General features: G+C 40.2%; 1 protein-coding gene across 3 annotated transcripts in view; it reads right to left on the bottom strand.

Annotated features, from left to right (window-relative positions):
* The window catches only part of ACAP3 (ArfGAP with coiled-coil, ankyrin repeat and PH domains 3), a 160,452-nt gene that overhangs the window by 7,571 nt on the left and 138,273 nt on the right, over nt 1–14,608 (bottom strand). Inside the window, exons 21-25 of one of the 3 annotated variants that reach the window (XM_018568682.1) lie at nt 13,380–13,472; nt 11,984–12,204; nt 10,580–10,689; nt 10,356–10,466; nt 8,671–8,732 (exon numbers count right to left, since the gene is read on the bottom strand). In XM_018568682.1, the coding sequence (XP_018424184.1) occupies nt 8,671–8,732; nt 10,356–10,466; nt 10,580–10,689; nt 11,984–12,204; nt 13,380–13,472 (597 nt within the window). Of the gene's footprint in view, nt 1–8,049; nt 8,733–10,355; nt 10,467–10,579; nt 10,690–11,983; nt 12,205–13,379; nt 13,482–14,608 lie in introns of those variants that run through there. The other 2 variants (XM_018568683.1, XM_018568684.1) reach the window with 2 other exon arrangements.

Here is a 14,608-nt window from a genome sequence, read left to right as displayed (position 1 = left end):
GAAGCCCCTGCCTACTGTGCTCCAGACGTGATTAGTGGGCTGGAGCACAGTAGTCTGCATGCTAAATGCAGGTGGCTCGCTTGTTGGGCACCAAGGCTTTAGCACGTTATACAAATCTCATAAAACAGTTTCGTTTATATCGGTTTTGTTTGTGTATTTAGTGATTTGTCTGGAATTCAGCTTTAAGATTTCTGCAGTACAGAAGCATTTTTTTTATTATTTAAATGTCTCAGGTACCCAGACTGCAATTTAGAAGAAATAAAAGAATTGATTGGTTCCCATGTTTTTCCTTTAGACACTTTAATAAATAAGGCCCAAATTATTTTGTGTGCCTTTTGGTGTAAATTTTTTGTACATAAATGTAAAACAAAAAGATAACACAGAACATTAAAAAAAATGCTATAAAAACATTGATTTCTGAAAGAATTTTCTCAAACGTCCAGATTACATATGTGTTACACGGAAAATACAAACTTCCTAGTAAAAGGTAAAAAAAAAAAGTATTTAAAGTAATACACTATTTGAAACCCATTCTTAAGACAAAGACACTGTAAGTAATATAAAGAACGTCCATATGTTATACAGAATATGTATTTGTTTCTTATGCCTAAAAAGTAGCAAAGCAGTGCAGAGTTCTGATTGGCTCTGGCTAAATGGAGGCTCAGAGCCAGATACAAAAAAAAAATTACAAAGTTTACCAGCAGATTCACAACATTCAACAAATAACTAACAGTGTTTTCATAAAAAGAATATATCCTACAAAAAAAAGAAAAAAGCAGCTCAATCCTCTAGGCAGCAGTATGCGACTTGATTTAAACCGTCTCTTACATATAGCATATAAGAAGGTAACACACTGCTGTGTGGTAAAATCCATAATAAATTATCATAATAAAAATAACACCTTCACTGAAGAAAAATCAGAAGTGAAAAGCAGTACAAAACGATTGTTTTTTTGTTTTTTTTATCACTTACAAAATTACATTTACACAAACAAAACATATACAGATATATGTAATCTTAAATACTGCTAGGAGGAAAAAGTGCACAAGTATATAGGATTTGTTTTTTGTTGTTTTTCCTTTACATAAAATGTACAACTTTTACCAGAAAATATTCTGACCATGGCGTCGAAAAAAGGTGATTTGTGTAATGGCGGGCCCGTGTCGTAGGCCATAAGCCTGCCACCAAGGTTCTTGGTAAAGGGTAGACTGTAAACGCCTAGTAACAAATCCTGAGGCGGAGTGATAGTAGTAAAATGGCCATATATATAAGGACCTCCAATAAAGTTAGCACCTTTTTTTTTAAATCTCCATATAGGATCAAGTCCTGCTGGTTAATAGTTGGTATAAGAAGTCATGCTAATAACTGGCAGTGCATTCTGGTGGTCTTATCGTGACCTTCCTGCTTTTCACCAAATGCCATAAAACTCCGATCCCTAATTGAATAAAATCTGGACGTTAAAGAATATCCACCCCCTTATTCTGAGTTCAATTCTAACCAACCTTTTTAATGCTTTTATACAGTGACAGTTATAATAATGTGGAACTCCTCATTAAGCATGTTATAGGCCTTTGGAGACTAATAACAAATATGGCTCCCGTTCCCGCTTATTTAAATTATTTGGTGATGGTATGACTAGGAATTTATTGCATGTTCTCCAGTGAGCAATAAAATGATCTTAGCAATAATTCTAAAGGATGAATGTTTCTTTTCTGTGCTTTTCTAAGAGGGTGCTGAGCGTCATCCGTCATCCCAAAAAGACAGTATGCTAGTGGACCTAAGGTGCGTATTATTTATAGATGGGGCTTAATAAACCCCTTGAGAGGTCATGTGGCCAATATAAAAAAGTTATGCCAGTCGATGTCCAGAGAAACTCCAAAGAAGGGATGGTTTAGCATGCCATGGAAAACAAAGAAAGGAAAACAAAAGGTTTCACTTGCAGGCTAAAGAGTTAGACGTGTAAGGGAAAGGGTTAATAAACGTGTAATTACAAGTTTTTGGATCTTTATGGCAGATTTGATGACCTATGGGGAAAAAAAAGTAATGTACTATTCCCTCATGGCTGTACAGGCTCCTGCAGAAATGTTTTGCTAATTGCCATGGGTAAACTATGGACATGGTGCCACCTTGTATCCATATGATAAATCCATAGATCAATGATTTACATTTTTTTTTTCTCCAAGCCCCACAGATGGCATTAAAGGGTGTTTCAACTTTTGTAGCCACATTGGGATAACACCAATTTTATGTGTTACATGTTCTCAATCACATAGCATAATCAATACATAAAAGACTAAACATTGTTGCTTCCATTTTACTGTGAGAAAAGTTTTTCTCAAAACTTTCCTCTGGGATGCAAGTGGGGCTGGGGAGTTACTATATACCACAACCAACCCTGTCTGTACTGTGCTGACAGATCTCATTATCAGTTGTAAACTAGATTTGAGCCTTATCTGTCCTTGTATAGTAATGAGAGGAAGCTGAGAGTGTCCCTAGTCTTTCTATGGGGACAGCCAGAGCTCCCTGTCCTTTGAAATTGTACAGAGAAGCTTGCAATCAATCCAAAGGCCGGTTCCACTGAAACATCTAAAAAGGTAAAACATGTCTTAATTATTTTTACATGTGCTGTGTGAATTGGAACACATGACAAATGCATAGTAGGGTTGTTTTTTAAATTTGACTGGAAATAAAATTTAAAGAACTCTGAGCAGAAATGACACTTAACCCTTGCAGTGTGAGGGTAGCCCCACTGCAAAGGTTAAAATTATTTCTGCCGGGTGGTCTTTACGATTTGGTTTGGACAGGCAAGGCCTACCGTACAGATTTCACTTAGACTCCAATGGCAACAAGAAAAAACATTGTCCACCGGTACAGCAGATGCTTCAAAACCTGCACATTTAACAGTATTCATAAAGCTGAGAATATTTTTACTCCCCTGCCTCACAATATCAAATTTGGTGGGAAAAAAAATGGAGTTACCCTTACCGGGCAAGATCATGCCTTGATGAGGATCAATATTACATAACAGTCCTCTCTATGTCCCCAACGTCTTGATCTCTTCATACAGCTGAATTGCATAGCACTAGAGGTGACATAAAGATGCCTTTAGGAAGCCTTATGGTAATAAATCCTCAACTGGGGCCCAAGTGATAGACTCTCCATGGATTTGAATTTAACTTATTATGCTTCTTCAGATTCAAGCTTATCCCAAATGAAGGCTGAAACCCCTGAAGTCTGGTGTATTAAAAAACCCAACTCCTGTGTCTTGCACACCCACCCTCCATGTAAAACAGAGTGCATCCCCAGTAGGCCTTTGTTTCATTGGTGTATGAATTCATTGGTTTTAATACACCAATGAAATAAATTTAAAAATATAAAATTGGTTTTAATACACCAATGAAACAAAGGCCTACTGTGGCTGCACTCTGTTTTACATGGAGGGTGGGTGTGCAAGACACAGGAGTTGGGTTTTTTAATGTAGTAAAATAGGCCAATAGGAAGCAAACAGGTCTATTAGACTAGACAGGGAATCTGGTTGGTTGCTATGGACAATACCTCTGCCTTTCCATTGGTTGAGTCTGCTTTTGATAAATTAGCTAAAGGATGTTTAACCTTTGCACTAATAAAACACAGATGGCCTCAAGGATAAAATTGTCTGATGGCAGAACTGCTCTTGCTGCTCACAACAACCAGACTACTTCTTTCATTCTCCCATGCTCAATGATGTGTGCGATAGTCAGGGCCGGATTGGCTCTCTCTGCTGCCCCAATTCCAGGTTCCTCATTGCGCCCCCCTGTATGCAGGCTGCATACAAGTGATCTCGGAGACATCACAGAGATCACTTGTACAAAACAAGGCGCGACTTCCCGCTGTACATTTACCCCTGCTTGCCCAAAGTAGGGCTAAATGTAGACAACAACTACCCGCCTGGTGCCCGGAACTGCATGTCCCGGGTGTCGGGAGATAGGAATTCCACACCCCTGCTGCCCCAAGGCCGGGCCTCGGTTGGCCTTGTGGGAAATCCGGGCCTGGTGATAGTCCCAGAGCTCTTGCTAGATCACAGACCTCTTCCTCATGGTAGAGTGATAAGAGTGGAGCTAGAAGTGTAAACTGCCTTGACGAATAATTGCTAGAGACCCATAGCATCTAGATTCTCTCCTTTAGGTTTCTAGTCCAAAGTAGGTGAATAAAAAAGAAAATGTTTGGTTGTCAAACACCTTCAGTCGTTAGACCTGGAGATAGAGAGAGAAGGACCATAGAGAGACAACAGTATCAGGTTTGCTAAACTGCATCTTGTTCTATCAACTATAATGTGAAGGGAGCTGAGCTGGTCCTCCATAGAGACAGTTCACTGACCCTATTGAGAATGTACAGGTCAGTGTACATGGGTGTGTAGAATAAGCACAAAATGCAAGTGCAATTTAAAGGGTCCCTGTCATAAATGCTTTTACTTGCCTGAAAAGCAGCTGCAAGACTACTCTGACTCCCAGGGGTATTCTATTTTAACATATATTGAGTTGCACAGCTATAGCCCTAGCATGTGGAATGAGAGTAGACACTGCTGTGTGCTTTTAAGGCAGATGATAGTGAACAAGATGATGTCCATATAGAATTGGCTTATGATAACAAGACACAGATGCACAGAAAAACACCTATGTACACAATACACAAGAAGAACAAACAAAGCAAGAGATTGCTAGGCACCCACTACAAGATGATTATTGTGGCCAGAAAGGGAATTTTCCTCCAAATAAGATGGAGGACATGGATGGTCCTTGATCCTATACGCAACTAGATACTAGACTGGAATGTCTGTCCATGTATACCATTGTCACGACTGCATCTATTACTGTCCAACTTGCCACTTACATATAAACTGTATATGGGTAGCCATGACAGAATCGAAGAGACAAGCACCTGATACGTGAAATTACTATTTTTCTATTTTCTCCTTCAAGTGGCTCTCTCCTTAAGCGATATGTTTCCACTATGAAGGTACCACAACAAGGAGACACTACTTGGCACCAGCTCAAAAAGTTGGTGTTGGGGGTATCCGCGGCTTCCATAAACACCAGGTAGTAGCTGTCCAGTCTAGATGAAAGCAGTCATCTAATGTCAATGGCTAGCTTTAGACCAAAACGATGATAGCCACTCATATGCCTAGAACTATGATCAGCCATCCATCAAACAGTACAGATCACATCAGGAGTGCCAACCAAAAGCTTGTCTTTTTTTTAGATCTATAATAATCTTACATAACAATAACAATTGGTCATCAAAGTCCGTTCCATGTTGACTGGCTTCTACCCCAAGAGTAACCAACCCAGAGGTAAGTGTACACATCATGGGTTGCCTAGAGATATATGATTACTTTCCAATCTAACTGATGGAGACAAAAATCAGATGACAATGTGTTTATGTCTATGGGTAGTGGCCTATGTCTATGGGAAGTGGCCATGTGATTGAAAATGGGATTAAATCCATTAAAAGCACCTCGCTGTCAACCAAAAAGAAGTATGAAAATTGCCAAGTGTATGGTCAACATAAGAGCTTGTGTACACGGGCAATTGAAATGATTAAAGTCAGTTTGAGACCAGTTTACCAATGTTAAAGAGACCCAGTCGTCAGACCATTCATTTCAACAAAAATCCTCCCATAAGATTATATGTGCATTTAACATCTTATGCATGTTATTTACTTGTAAAAGCCTCTCATTTGTAGGGATTCAAATGCCCATAGCCTGCTGCTGGGAGCCGCCATCTTGGCATGTGATATCAGCAGCCTCAGCAAACCCAAAGCTGTCACTCAAGTGACACTCTATAGTTTTTCCCCTTCACCACTCCCCTTCCTGCTACATAAAAGGTTATGTAAGAAAGTAAGGGGAGGGGTGGAGGAGCTGGGCCAGCAGAGAGAGTAATTCATCACTCCTAGAAGATAAGAGGACTATGACGTGCAAGGAGAGGAGGGTCTGTGCTAGGGAATTGACTATTCAACTTATCTAGCACGTTCACATTGCAAGTGAATACAAAAATAATTTATGAGAAAGAAAGACACTTTTAAAATACTTGATTTTCCTGCTTTTGCCTGCAGGATCTCTTAAAAAAATTAGCCTGTAGATAGTCTAAGGTTAATAAGCTATAGTAGGAGCCCAGGGGCTAAACTCTGATAATGGCTACAGGAGCATGGGTTTCCAGAACGCACCACGAGGCCTACAAATAGCTTAGGAAACCTCAAACTTCTTTCTAAGAGTGGGAATATAAGCATGTTCCCCCCTCTTCCCTATGACAATGCCTATCAATAGATTTCTCAGGGAAGGGGCATTGCATCATGGGTTACCAGGTGGGACTGTGTTAGTGCTTCCAGAAACATGAAGGTGGACTGACTTAAGAACTACTAGGGTGCCAGAGCCCTGGTTTGTACTAGCCTGCATAAGTTGGTTCCTACTATATGGGTAATTTCAAAATAAGTACTGGTTTACTTTGATTGCATTGTCTGAGCATTTTTGTACAGCTGGCAACCTTGGTCTACAGTGACAGCTTTATGTAAGTCTCTCTCTCTCCCTGTCTTTCTCTCTTTATCGTTTTTGGATATCAAAAGTATCAAAAGGCAGTGAAGTGTTTAAAACAGGCTATTTCAGTAAGGTTGTACAAAAGGAATGATATTCAGGTGCAGCAATCTATAGCAACCATTAAAAAAATAATCCCTTCACTAATACGACTACAGTAGCCTGAAATCTGATTGGCTGCCATGGGTTAAAGCTCCATTGTTATGATATTTGTTTTGTTTTGTGCTGCTTTACTAAAAATAATCCAGAATGTAACAATATATGATTGAGAGAACCATAGAAGCTGAAAGATCAGCAGGCTTATTCAACAAAGCCGTACAAAGAGCATTGACGGTATGCAAAGCTGGCAACTCCCCGCAATCAGATTTCACATTGCTTGCTCTTGCGTCACTGAGTAAGGGCCTGTGTCGAAGGGATTTTGTTCACGTCAGACAGGTTTTGCATTACCATACAAATGTAGGAGAATGTAAAACCCACTTGAAGCAGGTAAAATGCAGTCAGCGCCTGTCCATTAATAGTCAGTGATCTCAGAATTGTCTTAAACTGATGCCAAACTCCTGCCAATTACACAAGACCAAAGTCTGCTTGTCTTTTTATAAGAAATACAAATAAGCGCCAGAAAAATCAGGAAATATGGAAAGTGCGGATCTGTGGGTCTCCCATCCCTGACCGCGTAGCATTGCATCTGACATCCTGGTACTCCATAGGGCGGAGTTCCAAGCTTTACTCGGCAGTCATTTCATCAAAACTTGCTACAGCAGGTTAGAACCCCTTAAAGGGACAGACTGTAAAACTGATTGTTCAGTTATAGGTAAACCTTGGAGGGTTTTGTCACTTACTATTTACACTATATGGCCAAAAGCTTGAGGACACAGCACCAAATTCTTGATTTCAGGCATTTTCACGGAAGGGTACTGTACATTTTATAGTATAAAAAAATAATGTGTGCTTCCAACCTTATGACAACAGTCTGGGGAAGGCCCTTTTCTGTTCCAGCATGACTGTTCCTCTGTGCACAAAGCCAGTTCCATAAAGACATCGTTTGATGAGTTTAGTGTGCCAGGTCTTCTCGTCTAACGTCCAACATCAATGCCTGACCTCACCACCACTCTTTTGGCTAAATGGGCACAAATTCCCACAGACACACTCCAAAATCTTGTGAAAACTCTTCTCCGAAGAGTGGAGGCTGGTATAACCCTAAAAGGTGGAGTGCACATCTCCATATTAATGGCCATGGTTTTGGAGTGAAATATCCAACAAGCTCATGTTGGCTTGATGGTCAGGTGCCTACAATCTTTCGGCCATATATTGTACAGTATATCTCCTATCCACTCCAGTAACAAGTTCCTTCTGTCAGAATTCCCCCATCCACATAGCTGCACCAAGTGGGCAGAGCTGGGAACTCATGTGGATATATCCTCCACCAGACTTTGCAAGAGAAATAAAGAAGTCAGCAAGTGACTGAACCTACTGACTACAATATCGATTTTGGGTAGACCAAGCCTTTATTTCATTAAGACGACAACCCGAAGATAAGCGAGGCATCTGATACATGTCCTTAAATGTTGGAGTACCATTCACTGGCTCAGCTGGGTCACTTCAAATTTACCACAAAATAAATATACAGTCAGGCACTATAGAGGCAGAAGAGCCAAGGCTCGTAGTCATCTCAGTGTCTGCTCTGATCTCAAAACATAAAAACCTAAAATAATCACAGTTTGTAAAAGTGCTAAATAGTACATAAATTAGGATCGCACCACCATCTTTCATTTTGCTCTCGGCAGTGATGAGGGCAAAAAGGGGGAAAAAAATTATAGTAATAACATTGGTCCAGACCCTTCCAAAAATGTTGGTTTTGTTGTGCCCCTGGTCCACAAGTTTTCTTTTCCCACCCTTGGTGCCAGAAGGTATTCCCCATGCAGGTTTCTTTAAAAACAAAAAAAAGGGATGCCAAGAGCAGCTAGTGGTGAAAAAAAGTTCAAAAGTAGGGATCAACTGCGCCCCCTTGTGGAGCTTTGTCTAACACTCATCTATAGTAAGGCAGATGAATTCCTGGATGCACTTTCTGTACTGCTGCTCTGTAGGACTGTTGCTGGGATATTGACCTGGTTGTCCGAATGGTCCTTCTGCTTCTCTCATCTCCTCATTCATTCGAGCAAGTCGCAGCCTGTGGGAATAGCAGTTCTGATCAGCATGTGTTGTGCTAGCTGAAGACTTAAGAACAGTTAAAGCTGAACTCCAGGCTAAGCAAATATTGTCTCAATGCAAGAGGCATGTGTATTACTGGAATCTTTGTGTCCTATGTGTTTATTCTAGATCTGTGCAGTGAACTAAAATAAAACCTCTCCTTTGTGCAGCGGTGACCTTTTATCCAGAGCAGCCACTGCTGCTCTCTCTCCTTGTGCAGGATGACTGGTCTTGTCTCCGCCCTCTCCTGTAGTTGTTCTGCATTTAGCCTGTAGTGAGTGGAACTGTTGGGTCCCTCCCACAGCTTTACTCTCTGCACACAAAGTGGATTTATATCCATTATGGCTACTGGGGAACATGAAATGAAAGTTTTTGTGCCTGGAGCTCAGCTTTAATAACACACAGTAGTGAAAGAAATAGCTGGTGACAAAGTGTGGAAGCACATCAGTGGTGATAAATGGTAGGAGAGGAGGATAGTATATGAGGATACTTCTAATCCATAGCTCCAGGATGCAGATATTTAATTACCATGTATAAATGTACTCTATGCCAATTAAAAGATTTGCCAACTGAATGCTTTATTCCAAGAAATGTGCAAAGGATGAAGGGACATATGAAGCAAAAAAATAAACACTATTTTATCTCCAGTATTGTAATTTTTTTTTTCCTTCAAAGTAAAAGTGAGCCTCCTGGAGGCTCAGCCTCATGTGGACATTACCAAGGGTGGTCTATTTTCAGGAAGCTCTGTACCAAGGAATGCAAAATATAATCATAATAAACTTTAAGGGTGCATTCTCACCCAAATCGGAAAGAAAATCGCAAGTCAACGAAGAGTTCGCTGACTTGCAATTGTACCTTTCGATCCGTTGTGTATCCGTTTTACAATGGATACTGGCGGAAGGGCCATGAGAAAGAAATGGGCATGAATGGGGCTTGTTCTAACCGGATCCACTGCGTTATGCAAGTAGTACATGAGCAGTGTGTACTGGTCTCATTCGCACCCATTTATTTTTCAGAACAGAGAAAAAAGGTCACCAGCACTCCAAGTTGAAGGGACCGGACAGGTTCCGAAACGTTGTCACGCATGGTGATATGACCTGCAAGAATGAATAAAAGGATTTTGTTTTGAAGAAAACTTGGAGTGCTGGTGACCATTTTTTCTGTTTTGCAAGTATTTGGCAGTGCCATCCGCGGCCACTTCAGCACCGCCCCACATTATATGGGACTTCTCAGTCAGGAGTGCGGTGGGACTCTATTTGACTGCATTAATTTTTTCAGGGCCCTTACACTAGCATCAGTTGAAAAACTTATCACAACGCAATGGATCGCAACAGAATGGATCCAGTTTAAATGGGTCCTAAAGGTACAGTAAGCACTTCTTTTAAGAACTGTATTCAATCTTCCTAGAGTGGAGCAGAAGGGTGTTTTAACACCACCCAAAAAGCTGTTTGAAGCTTGCTAAATGCTTTGTAAATGCTAGCTTAATCTTATGGTTACATTGATGATTAGAAGCCATGATCCCAGTGTATGAGGCTTAATTTTGTCTGTGTGTATTAATTGTACATAACAGTCACAAAAGACCAGATGAAAATAGAACACTCACAAAGTGACAATATCCGCATTAGCTGCCTGCACAGATATACTGAGCGGATCTTGTCCATCTTCATCCACAGCATGTTGATTGGCTCCTCGTTTTAAGAACAAACACACTTGGCTGAACAGGAAACAAACACAAAACAATTAGTGCCGAGCAGATACACCAATAGTATACTGTAGTGTATATACATTTGTAAGATCTGTACTCTGGCTCCATAGCCCAGTACCTACCCAGTATGTCCCAGATACGTGGCGTGATGTATAGGTGCTCGACCTCGAACGTCTGTCTGGTTGACATCTGCACCATTCTGTAGAAGGAACTCGCAGGCTATCAATGATCCCTGAGTAAATACAATGTATATTTTTTATATACTGAGATTAAAAAGACACCAGAGTACAGCACGGTGCCACAAATTAGAAATTAGGGCTATCTAGGCATCTTTAAAGAAAACATGGAGGCTAACTACTCCTGAAAATGGGAAAAAAACAAGGGCTTCAGCTGTCATGCTGAAGCCCTTGTTTCAATGACCCGGAACAAGTATGCAAATAAGGACTTCAGACTTTCCTGATTTGCATACTTGTTCCTTTGTAGTGACTCAAAATGTATTAACACTAATAAATCAGTGTAACAGCCATTCAAATGGCATATAGTCGTTGATGGAGGTTGCAATGGATCCCCCATATTGCTCTTTGACTCAGAGTTTTACCATATATATGACACTGCCCCACAGAAATAATTTATTAATAATAACTGTAATTCTATAATTATATATATGTAATGTACAGTATATTTAATTTCTGCTGTTTTCTAATCTGCTTCCTAGAACAATAGTACCCATCATAACGAACCATCCCAGAAAACCTAGTCATCTTTTCCTTCCATGGCCTCTTGCTGCTTCATTTCACAAAGGGTCCAACCCTATTTAGGCTCTGTGTAGAATGCAGTTGGAGCACATACCGATGATATCACCCTCAAGTGACAGTGTTTGGGCCTGCCCTCTCAGGTCCAACCACTGCATGCTGGAGCAGCAGGTATTTGCGCTGGCTTCAACAGAGTGGCAAAGGAGCACAGGGAAAGTAGGTATGAGTGAGTTGGGGGATGTACTAGTAAGAGACTGTCACTGTAACCTGAAAGGTAATAATTGTAGGTTCTCTTTAAAAACGTCAGGAGTGGGGTTTATAAATTGTAGTATAAATGGAGGATATCAAATTATACTGGAATACTTATAATGGAATAGGACAATAATGGAAAGGCAGCCATCCATATAGATCAGACCCTGGGCATGCAGCCTGTGTCTCAGGACCACTAACTGGGTCTCACATCAAAGTTTTGATGTCCGCTTATGGTTATAAATTATATGGATTTGATGAGGCTCTCTTTTGAAGTCCCAAAACCATATAATTCCCAAGGAAATAACACCCTAAAATATGAGGACACAATGTGAAGAAGACTGAGTTCCTCGGGATCTTGCACCTCTCTTAGGCTGCTGACAAAAAGCAATTTGTATGCCGTCTTTCTTGCAGTACTGGGAAGACTGCCTTAGACAGAGCTAGAAGGGTTTCTGAAGATTATACTATGGTACCCAATGACATGTGGTAATGCCCATACACTTGAGATATGCTAATCATGCTTACCCCTATCACAGCCTGGATTAAAGGAGTTTTGCTTTCATCCTCATCATTCACCCAGTTGACATTAGCCCCATTGGCAAATGCTTCAGCCATGACAGGCAGGTTCCTGGCTCGAGATGCCTTGTACATTAACAAGCCAGGGTGCAACTCCCTCAGGTCTTCAGGGTCTGATGGCTCTTGTTCAGTCTCTCCTTCTCCGCTAGACTCTTCTGAGACCTCACATTCTGAATTTACAGGGAAGGGAAAGTTGTCTAAATCAAAAATATATTCCTATCTATTATCCTTCCAATACTTACAATCTGTTTGGATTTATTCAAATAGTAAAAGCATGAAAACGATTGAACGAAAAAAAGAAATACAGATCGTGTATCAGGTTCTCAGCCAATGAAACTCTACTTGGTCTTATAATCTCTACATGAACTGTCTTCAAAGCACCTAGAATATTCTTCCATTCAAGGTCATAAAAAGAAAAGTGTGAAAGGTCAGTCTGGCATAATATGAAATGTCAGTGTTAGGAAAAAAGCCATTTCATTTTGTAGACACTTTGATAAATGGGATTATCAATACTTTTGCAGCCTCAGAGTTATCCCATCACATAGAGGATAATTAGACATCCATTTGGGCCACATATCCCAATGGTGCCCCTACCAACAGTAAATATGAATGGCAAGTCCTATAATGACCTAAAATGGATTGTGGCAGAGCTGTAGTATATGTGGGATGGTGCTTGTAAAGAAGACAGGACATCAAATGCTGAGAGTTAAGCACATGTATGAAAAGGTGAAGAATGATTGACATTATCTTTGTCTTCAATTCTGCTGCTGTGACAGTGAAGCATGTACATGTATGACATTTATGTATTGATGTTTGCTTTCACATTGACATATCTGCTTCCCGCTACACGCTTGCATCTTCGGTCAACAGTCATCAATGAGTCTATCGAACTGTGCAGTTACATCAGGAAACTGCATAAACATAATGTTATGGCTTTGTAGAGATAAGAGATTCTTTGTATCCTGTATTAAAGTTCTACTGTGAGTGGCTAATTGTAAAGGATCTGCACTGGCTTTACTCTGGCTCACTAAGCTTTACACAAACATGAACTTTGCCTTATGTATTTGACTTTATGCTTTCTATCAATGTGGTATATTGTACCACATTTCACATGCGCCGAGGAGGGTATCTCCAATAGGGCATCTTGAAGATCTGTATGAGTTGGCCTTTTTCAGTCAGTTCTAACGGAAAATCTCACACTTTCATAAATCTCACTACCAATAACTGGTGGTATACTGTAGTTTAGTTATTCCATTATTGCTTCATTTTTTTAATGATAAAAAAACAGTGCAAATGGAAACAAATATATTTTCTAAGGAGTAGTAACTGCAGTGGAGATATTTACCTTCCTCTGTGACACTGTCCACTGCCGAGCCAAACACCAAGACATCGTTGCTTCCGTCTGTGCTTCCTCCAAGGCCGCTGTCACTGCTCAGACCTGCGGGGCCAACAAAAAAAATACCAAACACATGTTAAAATAAAGTAGACTGCAGAAATGTATTTTGGACTTCAGAGGTACTACAATGAAAAACCATGATATACCTAAAATGCTAACTGTACCTTACCAACAAAAAGCATCCCTCACCCTCACCATCCTTATTAAAACACCCAATAGAATACCAGACCTCATATGCAGGTTTACTACTTTTCTAATAGGTTATAGCCCAAGTAGGGCTAGTGGGATTCTGCCTTGGCTCTAATATAGCTTGTATGCATAGAGCCATTGTGTCCATCACAGCTGGGCCTTTGCAAACATGTAAATATTTATGCTTAAAGGTATTCTAATGGTACAAGTTTATGTATGAAAGATTTATATATGCCCTCTTATGAAGCATGATGTACTCTGAAGATGACACCACAGCCCCTTTATCTCTAAAATCTCTGCAATACATCTGCGTTCCGACTCAGAAATGCTGCAAGTAGAGAAATATGAGTTCCTAACTTTCTCTTTTAAACTGACAACTTTGCCTCTGCTGTACTAAAATCCCAACCAGCATTGTCAGCCCTGCCCAGTTGTCTGCTCCAGGACCACAGAACATCTACCCCTCACCTCCTCTCCATAACATGCCTGTCTACTGACTGCCTACAATTATTTCTTAAGTCTACAAGCAAATATTGTGCAATGTTCAAAAACATTAGTCTGATTTTAATGTATACAGGACCCAATTAGAGTCCAATTAGAAACATTACCTATTTGGTACACACAATGTAAGTTATATTACTTGCTTAGTTGTGCCCACTGCTACTGTGCAACCATAAATACAATAACAATTTTGCCACATATGCACAATTGTTGTATTATGTGAAGAGATCTGTGGCAAGAGTGACAGTATAAGCATATTGCAGAGTTAAAGGCACATAAATCATTCAGCTGCTACAGTTACAAACTGTACATTGCTCCAGATTCATATTGGGTTAATACATTTCCAAATGAGCTCACTTGGGTAGAAAGACAAAAGCTAATTTATAACAATTATACTGCTAAAGCTGAACTCCAGGCAAAGAGCTGTTTACCTGTCAAAGGTATGTGTGTTCATCTAGTTCTGAGATTTATACAGGCCATTACACAGTACA

Source organism: Nanorana parkeri, unplaced genomic scaffold (assembly GCF_000935625.1).
Source record: "Nanorana parkeri isolate BGI_ZX_2015 unplaced genomic scaffold, ASM93562v1 scaffold1226, whole genome shotgun sequence".
In the NCBI taxonomy this organism is placed as follows: Eukaryota; Metazoa; Chordata; class Amphibia; order Anura; family Dicroglossidae; genus Nanorana; species Nanorana parkeri.
Note: the sequence above shows the minus strand (reverse complement) of the source record. Positions and strands in the feature narration are given on the sequence as shown.